Raw genomic sequence first — 17,314 nt, forward strand, 5'->3', positions numbered from 1 at the left:
GCCCTATGTTGCATCCTAGACAGATTCCCTGGTTTACCACCATTATTATTTTCTTTTCTACTTTGTGATAAAAAAGCTGGAGCAATAGCTAGAGGGCTGTTGTTTCTCATTTTCTCTCACTTCTCCCAGAGTTTTAAAATTGCATGTAATAGAATTGAGAATTACTTCTTTTTTTTCTACATACTTAAATAAGCCTGGATTTTCAACAATGATTATGATAAATTGATGTTCTGAAATAAGTTCGTCCTTTGAAGAGATAAAAATTAAATTATGGATCAGATTGGTCTTTTGAGTATGTTTAATGGCCTTACTCAACAAAACAGATAACCCTCTGTTGGGCTTCCAATATTACTTTTCAACTCTTGCAGACCTAATGCAAAAATCTAGGAACTATTTGAGATGGTTATTAGTTAAATGAAAGAGTGAGATGGGGAAGGAATCTGTAGAAACATGGAGTAAAGCAGAGTTATTTAGGGTAGATCAAACCTGTTTATAGGTCAAGCTGGAGGAAGCAGTGGTAAGTAATTGGAGAAGGGATAGAAGGGCTAATAATGGATGCACAAAGATTATGAGGAATCCAAGGGAACTCTGGATTGAATTATGGAACAGGAGAGACAACGATGATGATCCGTCTTTAGACGGGCTGATAACAAACACTGAAAGGCGTAGGGCAGTGGGGCAGTACTTCAAAATATGAATTTATATATACTAAAATAGTTTTTTTGGTTCAGAGTATTATAATAACCTTTTTATTTACATATGTAAACTTAGAAGGGAGTAAGGCATTTATAATTAAAATTATTTTGAGTTGGAATTATAAAAAGATGGTTCTAAGTCACTGAAAGTTTATCACCTATCTGAACATTTCTTAGTGGCTTCTCTTACTAAATTATTTCAGTCTTAAGTTTTGCTGCCAGATTTTCCTTTACCTTCCCTGTTAAGTTTCGACTCATGTATTTCATACTTTCCCAGATCTAGACTATATGGTAAATGATTCAAGCTTGTGTCTAGCCATGTTGAGGATCAGAATAAAACCTGTTCTAGTTTGATAATTTTTTTTATTCCTTTGGATGATTTTTCTGTTTCTGGCACATAGATTCTTTTCAGTATTGATTCTGACCAGTATAGTAGATCCCAGACTTACTCTTTTCATTTAAAAAATTAAGCAATCTTTTTTATACTTTTAAAGTTAAAATGGGCACTATAAAAATCAAATCCAATGTGATTATGGCAAGCACGTATCTTAGGTGTTTTGAGGTGATTCAGATCTTTAGATAGTCTGTGTGATAGTCTGACAGTCTCTCCTTATATTTGGTTCAGAAAACATAGTTGCTGAACTAGAGCTAGTTTCTTAAGCTGTAAAGACTGTCAACCTGATGAATTAAGAAATCACTGTGATGGATATTTGGTTTTTATTATCTTCTCAAGATTTATATTGAAACTATATTTCATGTCAGTGTTTCTTTTCTGATGCAGTTTTCAACTTGACCAACAATGTGGATTTGGACAACACCAAAAAGAAAATGGAGACATACCAAAAGGAAAACAAAGATGTCATTCAGAAAAATAAGTTAAAGCTGGTTGGTTGCTAAGTATTTTCTTCTTCTTTTGTATTAGAGATGAATGCTTCTACATGATCCTTTAAAAAGCTGTCTTTCTCTAAAACTAGTTATATTTACAAAGACTTTAGCTGAAATTAAGGCCAGAAATACTAATATATGTATATAGGCATATAGGTACGAGGCACACATTACTATAGCAAAGACAGTTTTGGTGGCATTGTTAAAATATATCCTATAGAGGAAAAATAATTATAGACATGCAAGGATTTAATTAACTTACACAATTTAGCTATCATTTCTTCAATACAACTTGGCTTTCTAGTTTTGGGGGAAAGCAGAGGTAATTGTTTTTGAGGTACTATATCAGGAATTTGTAATCATTGGTAAAAATGATATAGATATATTTGGATTACATAGCTTGTATTTTCATCTTGTACTTAGAAGGACTTCCTTTTTATAGTCTTTAAGTGTTTCATTTAGGCACTTCTTTCCTGCAATAAAACTCTCAAGGAATTGACATTCTATTCCGTTCATATCCAGCCTGGCTTCCATATAAAGGTGTCCCATTTCTGAAAGCATCAGTGTGCCATAAAAATTACTCTCTTTGCCCAGTAGCCTTCTCTGGGTACATCAGAAGATACATGCAAAATAGGTATGCCCAGGTAACCTGTTGCATTAGCTCTGTTTAAATTAATAAGGTTGTTTTTTTCAAGTGAGTGCTCTTTTCATTTATCATTTTAAAGTAGCAAATAATATTGAGCATTGAAAGAATAATCTAATTTTAGGCTGGTTATATTATTTTAAAGTAGGAATTTCTAATTATCTGAAAACTTTATAATGATAGGTTATTGAATACAGTTGACCCTTGAACAACACAAGTTTGAACTGCGTGGGTCCACTTAACACCTGGATTATTTTCAGTAGTAAATGCTACAGTAGCACACAATGCGAGGTTGGTTGAATCCTTGGATGCAGAACTGCAGATACAGAGGGAACCACTGATAAGGAGGGCAGACTATAAATTATACACGGATTTTCAATTGTGCGAAGGGTCAGCGCCCCTAACCCCCTGTGTTGTACAAGGATCAACTTATATTTTATGAAATGCATGTTACAGCGACTGTATTTATTCTTCATATTAACGTTTAGCACCTGGATCTATTATAACAAAGGATTTTGGTCAGTAATTCATTATCATTTATTAATTGGTCATTCTGTGGTGAGCACTTTATCTATTAGTGATACTTACTATCACTATTTGATGTTGGCATAAATACAGACATAGGACCATTTTTTAAGATGGTGCAAATTAACATATATCAGTAACTATGGTATCATTGGGTAGAGACAGTTCTCAAGTGGCCCAAGGAGTGTGGACTATACGACTGATGTCTTTTTGCAAACCTGAGGTAGCAACTTGCCTTTAATGTCTTTGTGAAAGTTGAAGTCTTACTGTTCCAAAAACTATCAGAATTGTGTCAAAAAGGAAAAAAAAAGCAATCTCTTGCATGATTAGGCACATGAAATGACCCATTTCTGACATAGAGAAACTATTACTGAGTTGTCTGCTAACGAGATCTTATTTGTCTCATGGAGCTGGCACCTAATATCAATTGTGAGCATGGAGAAACTGAATAAAGGTGATCTGATCTTGAAATAGAGTCTTAGTGAAGATTAGCTTAATTTTTATCTTCTGTTTTCTGGATTCTCATGAGCAACAGAGATTGCTGCATAGAATGTCTATCAATTTAGCAAAAAAAGAAAAAACTTTAGTTCAATAAGCATTTGTTGAATGTCTGCTAAACACATAGTATACAAAGATGAATAAGAACCCTGGTTCTGTAGGGACCAGGTAATTTCAGTACAACGACATAGGCACATGGAGAGTTCTGTGTGCTTGCTATTATGGGAATACAGAAGAGGGATACCTAATCTATTCTAGGAAGGTTGGGAAAGGCATTCCAGGTGAGATAATGCCTGAATGGAGCTTTGAAGGACAAGTAGAAGTTACCAAGTTGTAGAAGACGGGAAGGGGGTGGGTTGGGAAGCTGCACAAAGACATTCCAGGCAGAAAGAAATCATGAGCAAAGGCAAGACGGCATGGATAATCACAGAGAGCTCTGAGAATTGTAAGTAGTTCTATATTGCCAAGTTCAATAGAGAGTTGAAACTGAAGTAGAAAGAGCCTAGATAACATAAGGCCTTATGTATTGTGAAAAGTAATTTGGGCTTATATTGACCAGTTGTTTGTATGTTTTAGCAGGTGAACCTTTTCTTCAAATGAAACCTTACTCTGAATACATTTGTTGAATCAACAGTGGGAGGACGAATAGGCTTGAATTCCCATCTGCTCAGTCTCTTCTGTAGTGTACCTTAGACATCTTATTAGGGAATTCCCAGGATTCCTTAGAGTAATGTTATAGAAACCTAGCTGTTAATGATTGCCATTGAAAGGTATTAAGCAAAGTGATAATAAAGTATTGTCCTTATTAGAATAGATTTATTGCTTTTGTGGAGGTTGAATTTGAGAGGATCAAACCTGGAGTTTAGGAGGCCAATGGGAGGTTATTGCAGTCTTGTAGGTGAGTTCGGAGGTGACTTAAACAAGGAATGGAGAGGTAGGGATGAATTAGAGAAATGTTTTGAGTTTGAAATAGCAAGTCCTAATGATGGATTAGAAGTGGGAGGTAAAGGTAAGGGAGGTTGATTGGGTAAGGTGGTGCCATTAGGGAGAAAACAGAGACCTTCTAGTCTTTCAGCCTGCTTCCCTTCTCCCAGTCCAATACCTTCTTTGTGCCCCCAATGTTTGATTTTTAATGATAGCTATTTTCCCAGTTATTCAATCAGCTAGCTAGCCAACCAGTATTTATTGAGGCTTTCTATTTTCAAAATACTTAAATACAGTGAGAAAATTGAGGCTACCAGTTTCTTATTGACAAAGCCAATAGACTCTTTGTTGGTCTGAATGTCATTTGGTCTGTAGGCAGGGCAGTATTTAATGCAGGCTTCTCCCTTGATGGCAAAACTCTTCCTTGACTTCTGTGGGGCCACTCCATTCTCTTCATCCTGCTGCTCTCACCTTCTTCTTTCATCCTTCTAAGAGGCTTCTCTTTCCTTTCTGTTTCTTAAACACTTGGATTCCTCTCGGTGCTTCTCTTTAAGAGTTAATCCTTTACACTGATTACTCTCAAGTGTTTCTGCAGCCCATTGTTTTCCTCCTGAGCTCCAAGAATTATATGTGATACGTCCATATATCTGTAATTGGTTAATCGACATTTTTTTCTGGATGCATTAAAGGCATTTGTGATTCAGCATTCCAGAACTGAATTTTTTTTTCCTTCCAGTTTTATTGAGCTATACATAATTGACATATGGCACTATGTAAATTTAAGGTATACAGCATAATGATTTGACTTATATATCTCATGAAATGATTATCACAATAAGTTTAGTAAACATCCATCATCTCATATAGATACAAAATAAAAGAAAAAAATGTCTTCCTTATGCTGAGAACTCTTCGGATTTACTCTCTTAAGAACTTGCATATATGCAGCAGTGTCTATTATATTTATCATGTTGCACATTGCATCCCTAGATAATCTTATAACTGGAAGTTGGTACCTTTCGACTACCTTTATCCAATTCCTCCTCCCCCTAGCCCCTGCTTCTGGTAATCACAAATCTGATCTCTTTTTCAGTGATTTGTTCGTTCGTTTTTGTAGTATAATTGACCTACAACATTGTTTTAGTTCCTGGTGCACAACATAGTGATTCGATATTTCTATACATTTCAAAATGATCACCATGATAAGTCAAGTTACCATGTTGAGTGTATGGTTACCATCATGATACAAAGATACTGCATTCCTGTTGACTCTATTCTCCCACACTATATATTTCATATATATAGTGACTTATTTATTTTGTAATTGGAATTTTGTACCTCTTGATCTTCCTCACCTATTTCTCTCATTCCTCATCCCCCCCTCCCCTCTGGCAACCACCTGTTTGTTTTCTGTATCTGTGACTCTGTTTCTGTTTTGTTGTTTTTGTTCACTGGTTTTGTTTTTTAGATTCCAAATGTAAGTGAAATCATACAGTGTTTGTCTTTCTCTGTCTGACTTATTTAACTTAGCATAATACCGTCTAGGTTAATCCACATGGCAAGATTTCATTCTTTTTTTATGGCTGAGTAATATTTGATTGTATATATGTATATATCTATCTATCTATCTATCTATCTATATATCTCACATCTTTTTTTATCCATGCTTCTATTATTGATGGGTACTTAAGTTGCTTCCATTATCTTGGCTATTGTAAATAATGCATAAATGAACATTGGGGTGCATATATCTTTTCAAATTAGTGTTTTTATTTTCTTTGGATAACTACCCAGATTTGCTGGATTGTATGGTAGTTCTGTTTCTGATTTTTTGAGGAAGCTTATTGTTTTCCATAGTGTCTGCACCAATTTACATTCCCACCAAGAGTGCGCTAGGGTCCCCTTTTCTCCACATCCTTGACAGCATTTGTTATTTATTTTCTTTTTGATTGTAGCCATTCTGACAGGTGTGAGGTGGAATCTCATTGTGGTTTTGATTTTCATTTCCCTGATGATTAGTGACGTTGAGCATCTTTTCCTGTGCCTTTTGGCCATCTGTATGTCTTCTCTGGAAAAAAGTCTATTCAGGTTCTTTGCCCATTTTTTTTTTTTTTTTTTTGCAGTACACGGTCCTGTCACTGCTGTGGCCTCTCCCGTTGCGGAGCACAGGCTCCAGACGCGCAGGCTCAGCGACCATGGCACACGGGCCCAGCCGCTCCGCGGCATGTGGGATCTTCCTGGACCGGGGCACGAACCCGTGTCCCCTGCATCGGCAGGCGGACTCTCAACCCCTGCGCCACCAGGGAAGCCCTTTGCCCATTTTTAAATCAGGTTGTTTGTTTGTTTGTTTTTAAAAGATTTATTTATTTATTTATTGTTTTCTTGGGCTGCGTTGTGTCTTTGTTGCTGCGCGGGCTTTCTCTAGTTGCGGCGAGGTGGGGGGCTACTTCATTACGGTGCGTGGACTTCTCATAGCGGTGGCTTCTCTTGTTGAAGAGCACGGGATCTAGGCACGTGAGCTTCAGTAGTTGCAGCACGTGAGCTCAGTAGTGGTGGCTCGCAGGCTCTAGAGCACAGCTCAGTAGTTGCGGCGTACGGGCTTAGTTGCTCTGCGGCATGTGGGATCCTCCCGGACCGGAGCACGAACCCGTGTCCCCTGCATCGGCAGGCGGACTCTCAACCACTGTGCCACCAGGGGAGCCCTGCAGTTTATTTTTGTTTATGGTATGAGAAAGTAGTCCAGTTTAATTCTTTTGCACGTAGCTGTCCAGTTTTTGCAAAACCATTTATCGAAGAGGCTTTTCCTCATTATATATTCTTGCCTCCTTTGTCATAGATTAATTTCCCATATAAGTGTGGGTTTATTTCTGGGCTCTCTATTCTGTTCCATTGATCTTTGTTTTTGTACCAGTACCATATTTTTTTGAAGACTGCGGCTTGGTATTATAGTTTGAAATCAGGGAGTGTGATACCTCCAGCTTTGTTCTTCTTTCTTATGATTGTTTTGGCTACTTGGGGTCTTTTGTGTTGCCATACACAAAAAGAATTATTTGTTCTAGTTCTCTGAAAAATGCCATTGGTATTTTGATAGGGATTGCATTGAATCTGTAGATTGTCTTGGGGTAATATGGACATTTTAACAATATTAATTCTTCCAACCCATGAGCACAGTATATCTTTCCATTTGTTTGTCTTGTCTTCAGTTTCTTTTGTCAGTGTATTATAGTGTTCTCTGTACAGGTCTTTTACCTCCTTAGTTAGATGAATTCCTAGGTATTTTATTCGTTTTGATACAGATGTAAATGAGATTAATTTATCTTTCTGATAGTTTGTTGTTAGTGTATAGAAATGCAACAGATTTCTATGTATTAATTTTGTATCCTGCAAGTTTACTGAATTCATTGATGAGTTCTAATAGGTTTTTTGGTGGCATCTTTAGGATTTTCTATATACAGTATCATGCCATCTGTAAACAGTGACAGTTTTTCTTCTTCCTTTCCATTCTGAATTCCTTTTATTTCTTTTTTTGTCTGATTGCTGTGGCTAGGACTTGTGGTACTATGTTAAATAAAAGTGGCAAGAGTGGGCATCCTTGTCTTGTTCCTGATCTCAGAGGAAATGCTTTCAGCTTTTCACCGTTGAGTATGATATTAGTCGTGGGCTTGTCATATTTGGCCTTCATTATGTTGAATTATGTTCTCTGTGCCCACTTGTTTAGAGTTTTTATCATAAATCGATGTTGAATTTTATCAAAAGACCTTTTTGCATCTATTGAGATGACCATGTGCTTTTTTTCAATTTGTAAATGTGATGTATCACATTGATTGATTTGTGGATATTTAACCATCCTTGCACCCCTGGGATAAATTCCACATGATTATGTTATGTAATCCTTTTAATGTATTGTTGAATTTGGTTTGCTAATATTTTGTTGAGGATTTTTGCATCTATGTTCATCATAATTTAACTTTTTTTTTTTTTTTTTTTTTTTTTTGCGGTATGCGGGCCTCTCACTGTTGTGGCCTCTCCCGTTGTGGAGCACAGGCTCTGGCCACGCAGGCTCAGCGGCCATGGCTCACGGGCCCAGCTGCTCTGCGGCATGTGGGATCTTCCCGGATCGGGGCACGAACCCGTGTCCCCTGCATTGGCAGGCGGACTCTCAACCACTGTGCCACCAGGGAAGCCCCCATAATTGAACTTTTTAATCTTCACTCTCCCACCTATTTCTCCTATTACGTTCTTTATCTAAGTGTTGTAGCCATATCTGGTCAGTCTTCATATATTGTTGATAGCTTTTCCTTATGACCTTTCAAACCTGGTTCCTCCTCTAATTATATTATTGTTACCTTACTTAGGGTCCTCATTATTTCTTACTTGAGTTATTGAAATATTCTTCTAACTAGTCTTCCTGTCTTCAGTCTTGAACCCCATTGATATGTATTCTTCACTGCTTCTAGTCATCTTTCTAAACTCTAATGTTTTCCCCGTTGCCTTAGTATGGCATAAATGCATCCCTTAGTATGGTATGGTTGACTTTCCATGATCTGCTGTCTGCTTGCCTCTCCAGCTTTATCTAGAGCTTTCCCCAACTCCCATACTTCATGACTTGGCCATACCAAGCATTCCAGCTTTATTCATGTCTTTGCGCCTTTGTTTTCTCTGCCTACATGGCTCTTCCACTCTCCAGTGGGGGTAAATACCTACTGTTTGAAGTCTGATCAACCTCCATATATTAGTTACCTAGGGCTGTTAAAACAAATTACCAAAAATTGGGTGATTTATAACAACAGGAATTTGTTCTCTTACAAGAACAGGCTTCTGTAGGCTAGAAGTCTGAAATCAAGGTGTCGTCAGGGTCATGGTCTCTCTGAAAGCTCTAGGGAAGAATCTCTCTTTGCCTTTTCTAGCACCTTTGGCACCACTCTGATTTCTGCCTCTGTCTTCACGTGGCCTTCTCCCCATGTCAAAATTTCCAGTATGACCTATCTTAACTTGATTACATCTGCAAAGACCCTATTTCCAAATAAGGTCACATTTATAGGTACCAGGGGTTAAAACTTCAACATATATTTTGGGGGCACACATTCAACCCATAACACTCTATACGAAATCTTTTCTAGCTCTACCTGTCCTCCATCGTTGCAAGGAGAATTTACCACTCTATCAATTCTGTCCCAACTATACTCTGTGTATACCTCTCTGTCACTTGTCATACTTATTACTTATATGTCACTGTTTTATCATGAGACTCATCCTTTTCTGCTTATAGACCTATAGTCCAGTAATTCACTTTTCTAGCCCTCATATCTCACCCCCTAACTTTTTACATTTATTCCTAGTAATCCTTCTAAATCAAGTTTGAATTCTCTTCTCCACTGGGTGCCTGAGTTAGAATAGTAACCTCAGTAATAGAGGTTTGTAAAATTACAGGGAGAGATGCTAATAGGACTTAGCAACTGATTTAATTTAAGAGCAACGGGGTTGTGGGAGAGGGGGTAAACAGAGATGCCTTTGAGGTTTCAACTTGAGTTGCCTGAGATGTAGGTGTGTGCTTAGCAGAAATCAGGAATACAGGAGGGTGATCAGCTTTGGGAAACCAAATGCTAAACTTAATTTTGGATATACTGAGTTTGAATTATAAGTGAAACACTTTTTAATTGGGAATCTTGTTTCTTTGGGGAGTTTAATTTGTGAAGTGAAAACAATCTAATAGAGTGTTTTAATTATTATTTTACATAAAAATGTACTTTTCTCTGAGGTATCTGTTAATTCATAAATTATGTTAGTGATCCCCAAATGTATTATACTCTCTCCCTCTATTCTGTATTTGTCTTGAGGTGCCATAAATTCTCAATGTTTTGTTGAATTAAAAAAAAAAAGGTATTACATTTTCAATACCAACAATCAAGGATTTAAAGTAAAGCCATTCAGATTTTACTATATTTCTCATTCAGAAGACTTAAAGAGCAAAGGCTAGGTATAATATTGCTTTTAAGTACGAGTTAGAGTTGGAATAAATTTCAGAACCTGGAAGTATTTAATATTTCTGAGGAACTTCATAAAAGGGAAATGAGTAGGCCTGTAGTTCATTCTCTCTACATATTAGCTCTGGATTTTGAATTTTTCAGTCTACAAAGAGGACCCTTGAAATTTATATGCTTGTGTTAGAAAATAACTTCAGCTTTTCATAACTTACCTTAAATGAATGCTATTTGGAACTCAAGCATCAGAAAGACTTATTTTAACTTGGGAAAAAGAAGCAAGCTCCTATGATAACTTTTCATTATCTTATATATTCTGAAAATTGTTTCTATTAAATAAACCAGTCTTTTATATGGAGTGTTTCAATCAGTAGTTCTATATGGAGATTATCTATTTGTTGTTGGCTTTTTTGTTTTATTTATTTTTTCTTGTTAAATCTCCTAAAATAAAGACATTATTAAGCAGTTTCTACAGTTCTGCAGCTGGACTCAGTGTACTTTGTTTAGGTGTTCATTTAGTGCTAGATGTCATTCTCTGTAATAGTAACATGTCCACATGAAATAAAATGAATTCTAGTTCTTTTAAAGTGGAATTGCTGCACTATTAAACAATTAGTGACCAGTGTATTTTATGCTTCCAAGAAAGGAGGTACAGAGTATGGTATAGGGTTGATTTTGGTCACTAAATTTATTCCATGCCGTATATCAATGTTTCTGTTTTAGACTCGGGAACAGGAGGAATTGGAAGAAGCTTTAGAGGTAGAACGACAGGAAAATGAACAAAGAAGACTATTTATACAAAAAGAAGAACAACTGCAGCAGATTCTAAAAAGGAAGAATAAGCAGGCCTTTTTAGATGAACTGGTACGTATTAATGTTAATTGTGATAAAAAATCATTTGTCTTCAGGGCTTATCTTTCCTATTTATTATTCTGGGTAATGGTATTTAAATAGCATTTCTATAGTTTGTGCTGGTTTATTCACCTTCTGTTCCTTTATTTAAAAAAATGTTTGTCAATATCCATTTTATTTTCAGATAAGAGAGTAATATTATAACTAACATAAGCCAGTTTACTATTAATAGGTTGTTGATGTGTTTCTGAGCTTATTGACTAAAACATATTGTTTTCAGAGCATTTTTCTCCTGATTAATACTGGTTTTCTAATAACTAGCTCATTTTCAAGTGTTTTGGCTTCATGCTGAAGTTTTAATGACTGGTTACTCTGTGAGAACTGTTTCATATTTTTGCATGAAAAAAATACATTTGAAAGAAATGGCAATGTCTTGCAAGTTATTGGTGTTTTCTAGTTATTAGCTCCCCAAGTAGTCAACATTGTTAGATAATAGCAGTAATTATAACCAGGGTTTATGAAGTGTTTCATAGATTGGAGAATATTATTTGATGCTTATAAACCATTGTGATATTGATGAAATCACAATTAGAAAATCGTCCTTTCCAGTAAAGTCTTTTTACATTCTTCCTTTCCCCTTTCTGGACCCATAATTAATTTCCACGTGGTATTAACACACTTAACTCCTCAGTCTACTAGTTGCTATGCTGTTTGTTATTCTATGATCAGGTAAAAGTGTATGTGTATATTTTTCTACTGTGCTTTTGCCCTAAAAGCATTTAAGCCATATAACCAGGAATAAAAAGAGAAAGCAAGATAATTTAAATTAGAAGTAAGTGAGAAAGTAAAGGAAAAGTAAGGGTAAAGGCCTTAGTGAGGCTCAGACAGAAAATGCTTATCATAAACCCTATCTACTTTGTATGAATGGAATGTAAATTTGGTTCTAAAAATGAGGACAGGGAGTTCCCTGGTGGTCTAGTGGTTAGGATTTGGCGCTTTCAGTGCTGTGGCCTGGGTTCAGTCCCTGGTTGGGAAATGAGATACTGTAGGCTGCACCGTGTGCTGTTGTGCCAAGAAAGGAAAAAAAATGAGGACAGCAATGTATAAAATAGAATATGTTTTTTTTTCCTTAGTAACTTCCATTAATTTTTCTTTTTAATATTTATTTATTTTTATATTTGGTTGCACCGGGTCTTAGTTGCGGCAGGTGGGCTCCTTACTTGCGTCCCCAGGGCTCCTTAGTTGTGGCATGAGAACTCTTAGTTGTGGCATGCATGTGGGATCTAGTTCCAGGACCAGGGATTGAACCTGGGCCCCCTGCATTGGGAGCATAGAGTCTTATCCCCTGTGCCACCAGGGAAATCACTAACTTCCATTAATTTTTGTTGAAACTATTAAGTGGAAGTTGTGACTTTAACAGTTGAAATGATGCATGTCATGTTTTATATTTTTTTCATAGACATGTAGCTTGTGAGAAATTAAAAACTTTAAAGAATGAATTAGTAAAGATTCATGTTACAATTATTTTTTTGAAAGGTTGTTTCTCTCATCATTTTATGCAGAGTTTTCTTTGGTAATGCTTTCCGCTATACAATTAATTGAGTTAATTCCAAATACAGAACTTAGATATAAGACGAAAGTACACTTTAACTTTTAAAAAATGTTCCATTTAGTATAAAGCATTTTTACTTTTGATTTTGAGATAAGCTGGTTTTGCATAGAAATTATTTTTGCATATTCTTTTTGTCTTTAGTCTTTTAGCATGAAGTTTTGCTGCCTCATTGAGCTGTTCTTGGTAATTGAGCTGCAACTGCCAATGTTGTACATTGTGTATAATCTGGAGTTAATATTGGCTTTTGTTAAGAACTGCCCCCCCCTTCCTGTTTTCTTCACCTGCAAGTCATTACTGTGCATACTTTCTTTACTGTTTAGATCATGTAACATGGTGGTTAAATAATCCTTAACAATTTACTGTATTCATTAGAACAATTAATTACAATAGATTGGTTTAAATACCAATTCAATTTGAATTTCTCATTTTCATATTTAAGTTTATTTTTAAAGATGGTTACTTTAATTTTTTAATATTTATTAAAAAATTTTTGTTAAAATGCTAACATATATTTCATCCTTATTGACTAACTGAAATAATTCATTAAATTTCTTTTTATCCTCCTGAATCCTTATTAAGTAAAAGAATACATTGTATTTTTTTCTATGTATGTTCATGTGTTAGATTTTATTAAGAAAGATTGAATTGGCATCTAAATATATCTAGAAGCTTAAATCTTATCTAGAAGCTGGATCTAATTTAGGCAACTAGTATAAGCACAACTTATTATAATTTTTTTTCTGCTGTTTCTGGTCCTTGTGCTACAAGTTACTTTTTAACCTTTTATAAAAGCATTGGCATTACACTATACTGTATGATGTGACAGGATTTTAATGTTATGGTCTTAATGTTTATGGCTTAGCATTTACTATAATGTTGCCTAGAATGTCCATTTATTTAATCCTAACTGTAAATTCAGGTTTTTTTTTTTTAAGTTTGGAAAAAGATTTTTAAACAGGTCCTGACTTATTAAATCTTTTTATATTCTTGTTTGAAAATTCTCTTCAGCTATGTCTTAAATTTTGTTAAGGGCTAATATTGTCAAACGCAGTAGCTGATTTTTATTAGAATATTGTTTGCCAGATGGCTTGCTTTAAGTCAGTTAAAATAATCTTTTAAAAATGGTCATTATAAAACTTTTAATGAGTATTACAGGTAGTCTTAATTAAAATTTCTTTAAATATTAAGCAGTGTACCTTCAGGCAATCAATGTAGCTTAGGGAACCTTTCAGGGTAAAAATTGAAAGCTAAGAAGAATGAAATAACTTGAAAGGCTGAATCTGCATTTTTTGTGTTTCTGAGAGCATGTATGTTTCCCATAGTTTATTTTACTCTGTAGATTTTTTTGTTGTTGTTAGAACTCCTGCTTATTTCTAGTTTAACTTTTTTTTTAAAATTTATTTTTGGCTGTGTTGGGTCTTCGTTGCTGTGCGCGGGCTTCCTCTCTAGTTGCAGAGAGCGAGGGCCACTCCTTGCTGCGGTGCACGGGCTTCTCACTGTGGTGGCCTCTCTTGTTGCAGACTACAACTTCAGTAGTTGTGGCACACGGGCCCAGCAGCTGCGTCTGGTGGGCTCCAGAGCACAGGCTTAGCAGTTGTGGTGCATGGGCCCAGCTGCTCCGTGGCATGTGGGATCCTCCCGGACCAGGGCCTGTACCTGCGTCCCCTGCACTGGCAGGCGGACTCTTAACCACTGCATCACCAGGGAAGTCCCTCTAGTTTAACATTTACAAAGATTTTCAGGCTCCAAAGTTTTGATTACTAAAGTGGAGTACAGCAGATTTAAAGTAAATTGTATTGCCTTAGTATCAAAATTAGTTTTAGCTTTCTAGAATGTTTATTTTTATTAAATTTCAACTGTTTTATCAAGACATTTTAATATTCTGGTTCTTTTATGTGAAGGTGAAACCAGGATTAAAACAGGCAAAGTATTGATTAGCAACTTTTTTGAAGTGCACACATTGTCTTAGTTTTACATGAGAACTTTTACTTTTTAGGGTAAGTACCAGGTATGGAATTTGAATTCACTTAGAGTATTAATTAGGAAACAGTGATTTAGCATTTTAGCCAAGGAAATTTATTTTTCTTCTGTTAGTTTTTACATATGAAAAGGTAGTTAGAGATTTTAAAAGATATTTTGGGCCACCACCCATTTAAAATGTTCTTTAATTTTACATTTTATTATAAAATTCCTAATGGAAATAGGAATAGCTGCAGGAATTTACAGCAATACTACTATTAATGCATTACTAATGCTTTGTTGTAGAATATGAAAGGTAGTCAAGTATGTTGTCATAGTGTATTTTATTCATCCTCCTTCATTATTGCTAAAGCCATGTCTTGAGAATTTTGATCCTTAATAAAGTTCTATTTTATAAATAAAATTTGTGTTTTTCCATTTACTTTTAAAAGTTTTAATCTTTGTAACATTTGCTCTTGCATGGCACTTCTGTTACAAAGTTTTGAGATACAGATTTATTCTAGGACGATGCTGTGGAAATAAATGGCTTGTTACTTGAATTTCTTCTGTACTATAACTTTTAAACAAGTCCTTTAAATATATTAATTAGCCATATTTGTGCCCCAAAATATTAAGTTGTTGCTTTTGGAAAGAAAATTAGATTCTGCTATATCTTTACTTTTTTATACTATGAAATGTGTAACAATATAGTTTTTTCAGGATTAAATTCTGGGTAGTTACTATTTTAAAACTCTGTAGGCCTTTTGAAGACTGTTTTCGTAGGTCACCTTGGTATAGGAGATTGAAATGTGTTTGTACCTTCATTTTTGTTTACAGATATAGAAAGTAGTATGTGTCTTTGCATATGTTTGTATATGATCTCCTTCCTTCCTGGTTTCCTTTTGCATGTGTTTCTGTGTTCTTATTTAACTGACAGCTCAGAAAGGAAAATGTCTGGATACATTTAGTTTAGATCTTAGCTCTGCATCACTTTAAACATGTGAGAAGACTTCATGTTAAACAGAATAAATGACAGTCTACGTATAAGAGTTAGTAATTTGTTTGTGTTATTAATATGTGTGTGTACAGATTTGTGTAAATAGTGGCCCTGATTTAGTATCAATATAAGATATTAAAAGTGTTTACTATTATTTTGTTAATTAAAAAATTTATAAAGATAAATTATTTATAAAAATAAGTCAGTAAAGGAGAAAATATTGATAAATGTCTTTTGATTGTACTTAACAATCATTCCATTGTGCAAAACAGAGCAAGGATCATTTCCAAACGGCCTCAGGTGAAATCTAATGGGAAACAATTTCAGACTGGTCTGAATTCACTGGTAAAAAAGAAATGTGTCTTAGATAAACATCTGATCTAAGTTATAGTACTTTGTACTACTCTTTTTGTGATTAGCTTCTAATTTTTTTATTTTAATAAATATGGTTGGTTTTGCTAGATGAAATAAGACCCTATTATATTGTCTTTAATGTGGATTTTATAAAAATCCTTTTTTGTAGGTTATTTTGATTTATGAGTCTAAAGCAGCCTTTTCTTATTACGGAATGTTAAAGTTTTTTGTAAAGTGTTCTCCATAAAGTGAATACCTAGGTTGACATCAAATGTTTATGGAAAGGCATAATTTAAAATAAAAGACTCATTGCTTTTATTTTTAACTTTCACATTGCACTTTAACTTTTCTTGCAGGAGAGTTCTGATCTCCCCGTTGCTCTACTTTTGGCTCAGCATAAAGATAGATCTACCCAACTGGAAATGCAACTTGAGAAACCTAAACCTATAAAACCAGTGACATTTTCCACAGGCATCAAAATGGTAAGCTGTATTTTAATCACTTGTTTGGAAGATATATTTCAAGGATTATAGTTTATAATTTTATATTGATTTTTACAGATAAACTAGGAGGTTCCGATATTTAAGAACAGTGTCTGATCTAGGCTACATGTCTAGAAATATAAATATGTTCATTGTAAGAGGAAAGTGAAAAATAATAAATAAATAATTTACAAAGTATGCAACACAGTTTTGTTCTATATGATATTGAGTTTGTATGTGTTTTATTATTCTACATAAGTTTTTAAGCTTGTGGTGTAGAAAAACTTCCTTAAAAGAAAATGCAAACTTCTCGTTTCTGGTATGGCATGTAAGAAGCTTGGAAGTTGCCACTCCATCCTGACAACAAGTAAAAACCTGAACACACTGAAAAATCAACAACTTTTTTAGTAGAGAGAGGTCACAAAGCAGACCACTGCCCTTAAAATTGGAGAGACCAGCAGAGACTACAGTGAATCACAGTTCACCAGAGCAGCAACCTTGTTGGAAGCCAGTGCTGGTGTAGGGAAACCTGAATTGGTTGACAAATTGCTGGAGGTTCAGTGTGGGCAACTCTGAGAGTTAAAAACTCCAGGGAAACCAGTCATCAGAGGCCCCACACTTTTGTGAGTCTTACCTGTTGTGTCTCTACCAGATTCTCTCAGTGAGTATCAGAAAAATCCCCTCATGCTTTTGATAGAGGAAGGGGAAAAGGAACCATTTTGAAATATGCCAGAGTATTCTGTTCCTCCTAACAAGGCTTGCCCTTAGGATAAATTATTTCACCAGAGCCTAACCTGCTGAAGTTTTATCAGAGGCTAACTGATGTGGGTGAAGGGAAATATCCAACTATAGCTGCTCAAGTCTTCTATGTTGGAGAAGGGAAATACACAACTTCAGCTCACTCTAG

General features: G+C 35.3%; 1 protein-coding gene across 4 annotated transcripts in view; it reads left to right on the top strand.

The window, feature by feature from the left end:
- MNAT1 (MNAT1 component of CDK activating kinase) overlaps positions 1-17,314 on the top strand; it is a 219,807-nt gene that overhangs the window by 58,040 nt on the left and 144,453 nt on the right. For all 4 annotated transcript variants that reach the window (XM_082617441.1, XM_082617439.1, XM_082617440.1 and 1 more), the window contains exons 4-6: positions 1,477-1,580; positions 10,875-11,015; positions 16,282-16,407. In XM_082617441.1, coding sequence (XP_082473567.1) covers positions 1,477-1,580; positions 10,875-11,015; positions 16,282-16,407 — 371 coding nt within the window. The remainder of the gene's footprint in view (positions 1-1,476; positions 1,581-10,874; positions 11,016-16,281; positions 16,408-17,314) is intronic.

The sequence above is a fragment of the Mesoplodon mirus genome, assembly GCF_964341445.2.
Source record: "Mesoplodon mirus genome assembly, chromosome: 4".
Classification (NCBI taxonomy): domain Eukaryota; kingdom Metazoa; phylum Chordata; class Mammalia; order Artiodactyla; family Ziphiidae; genus Mesoplodon; species Mesoplodon mirus.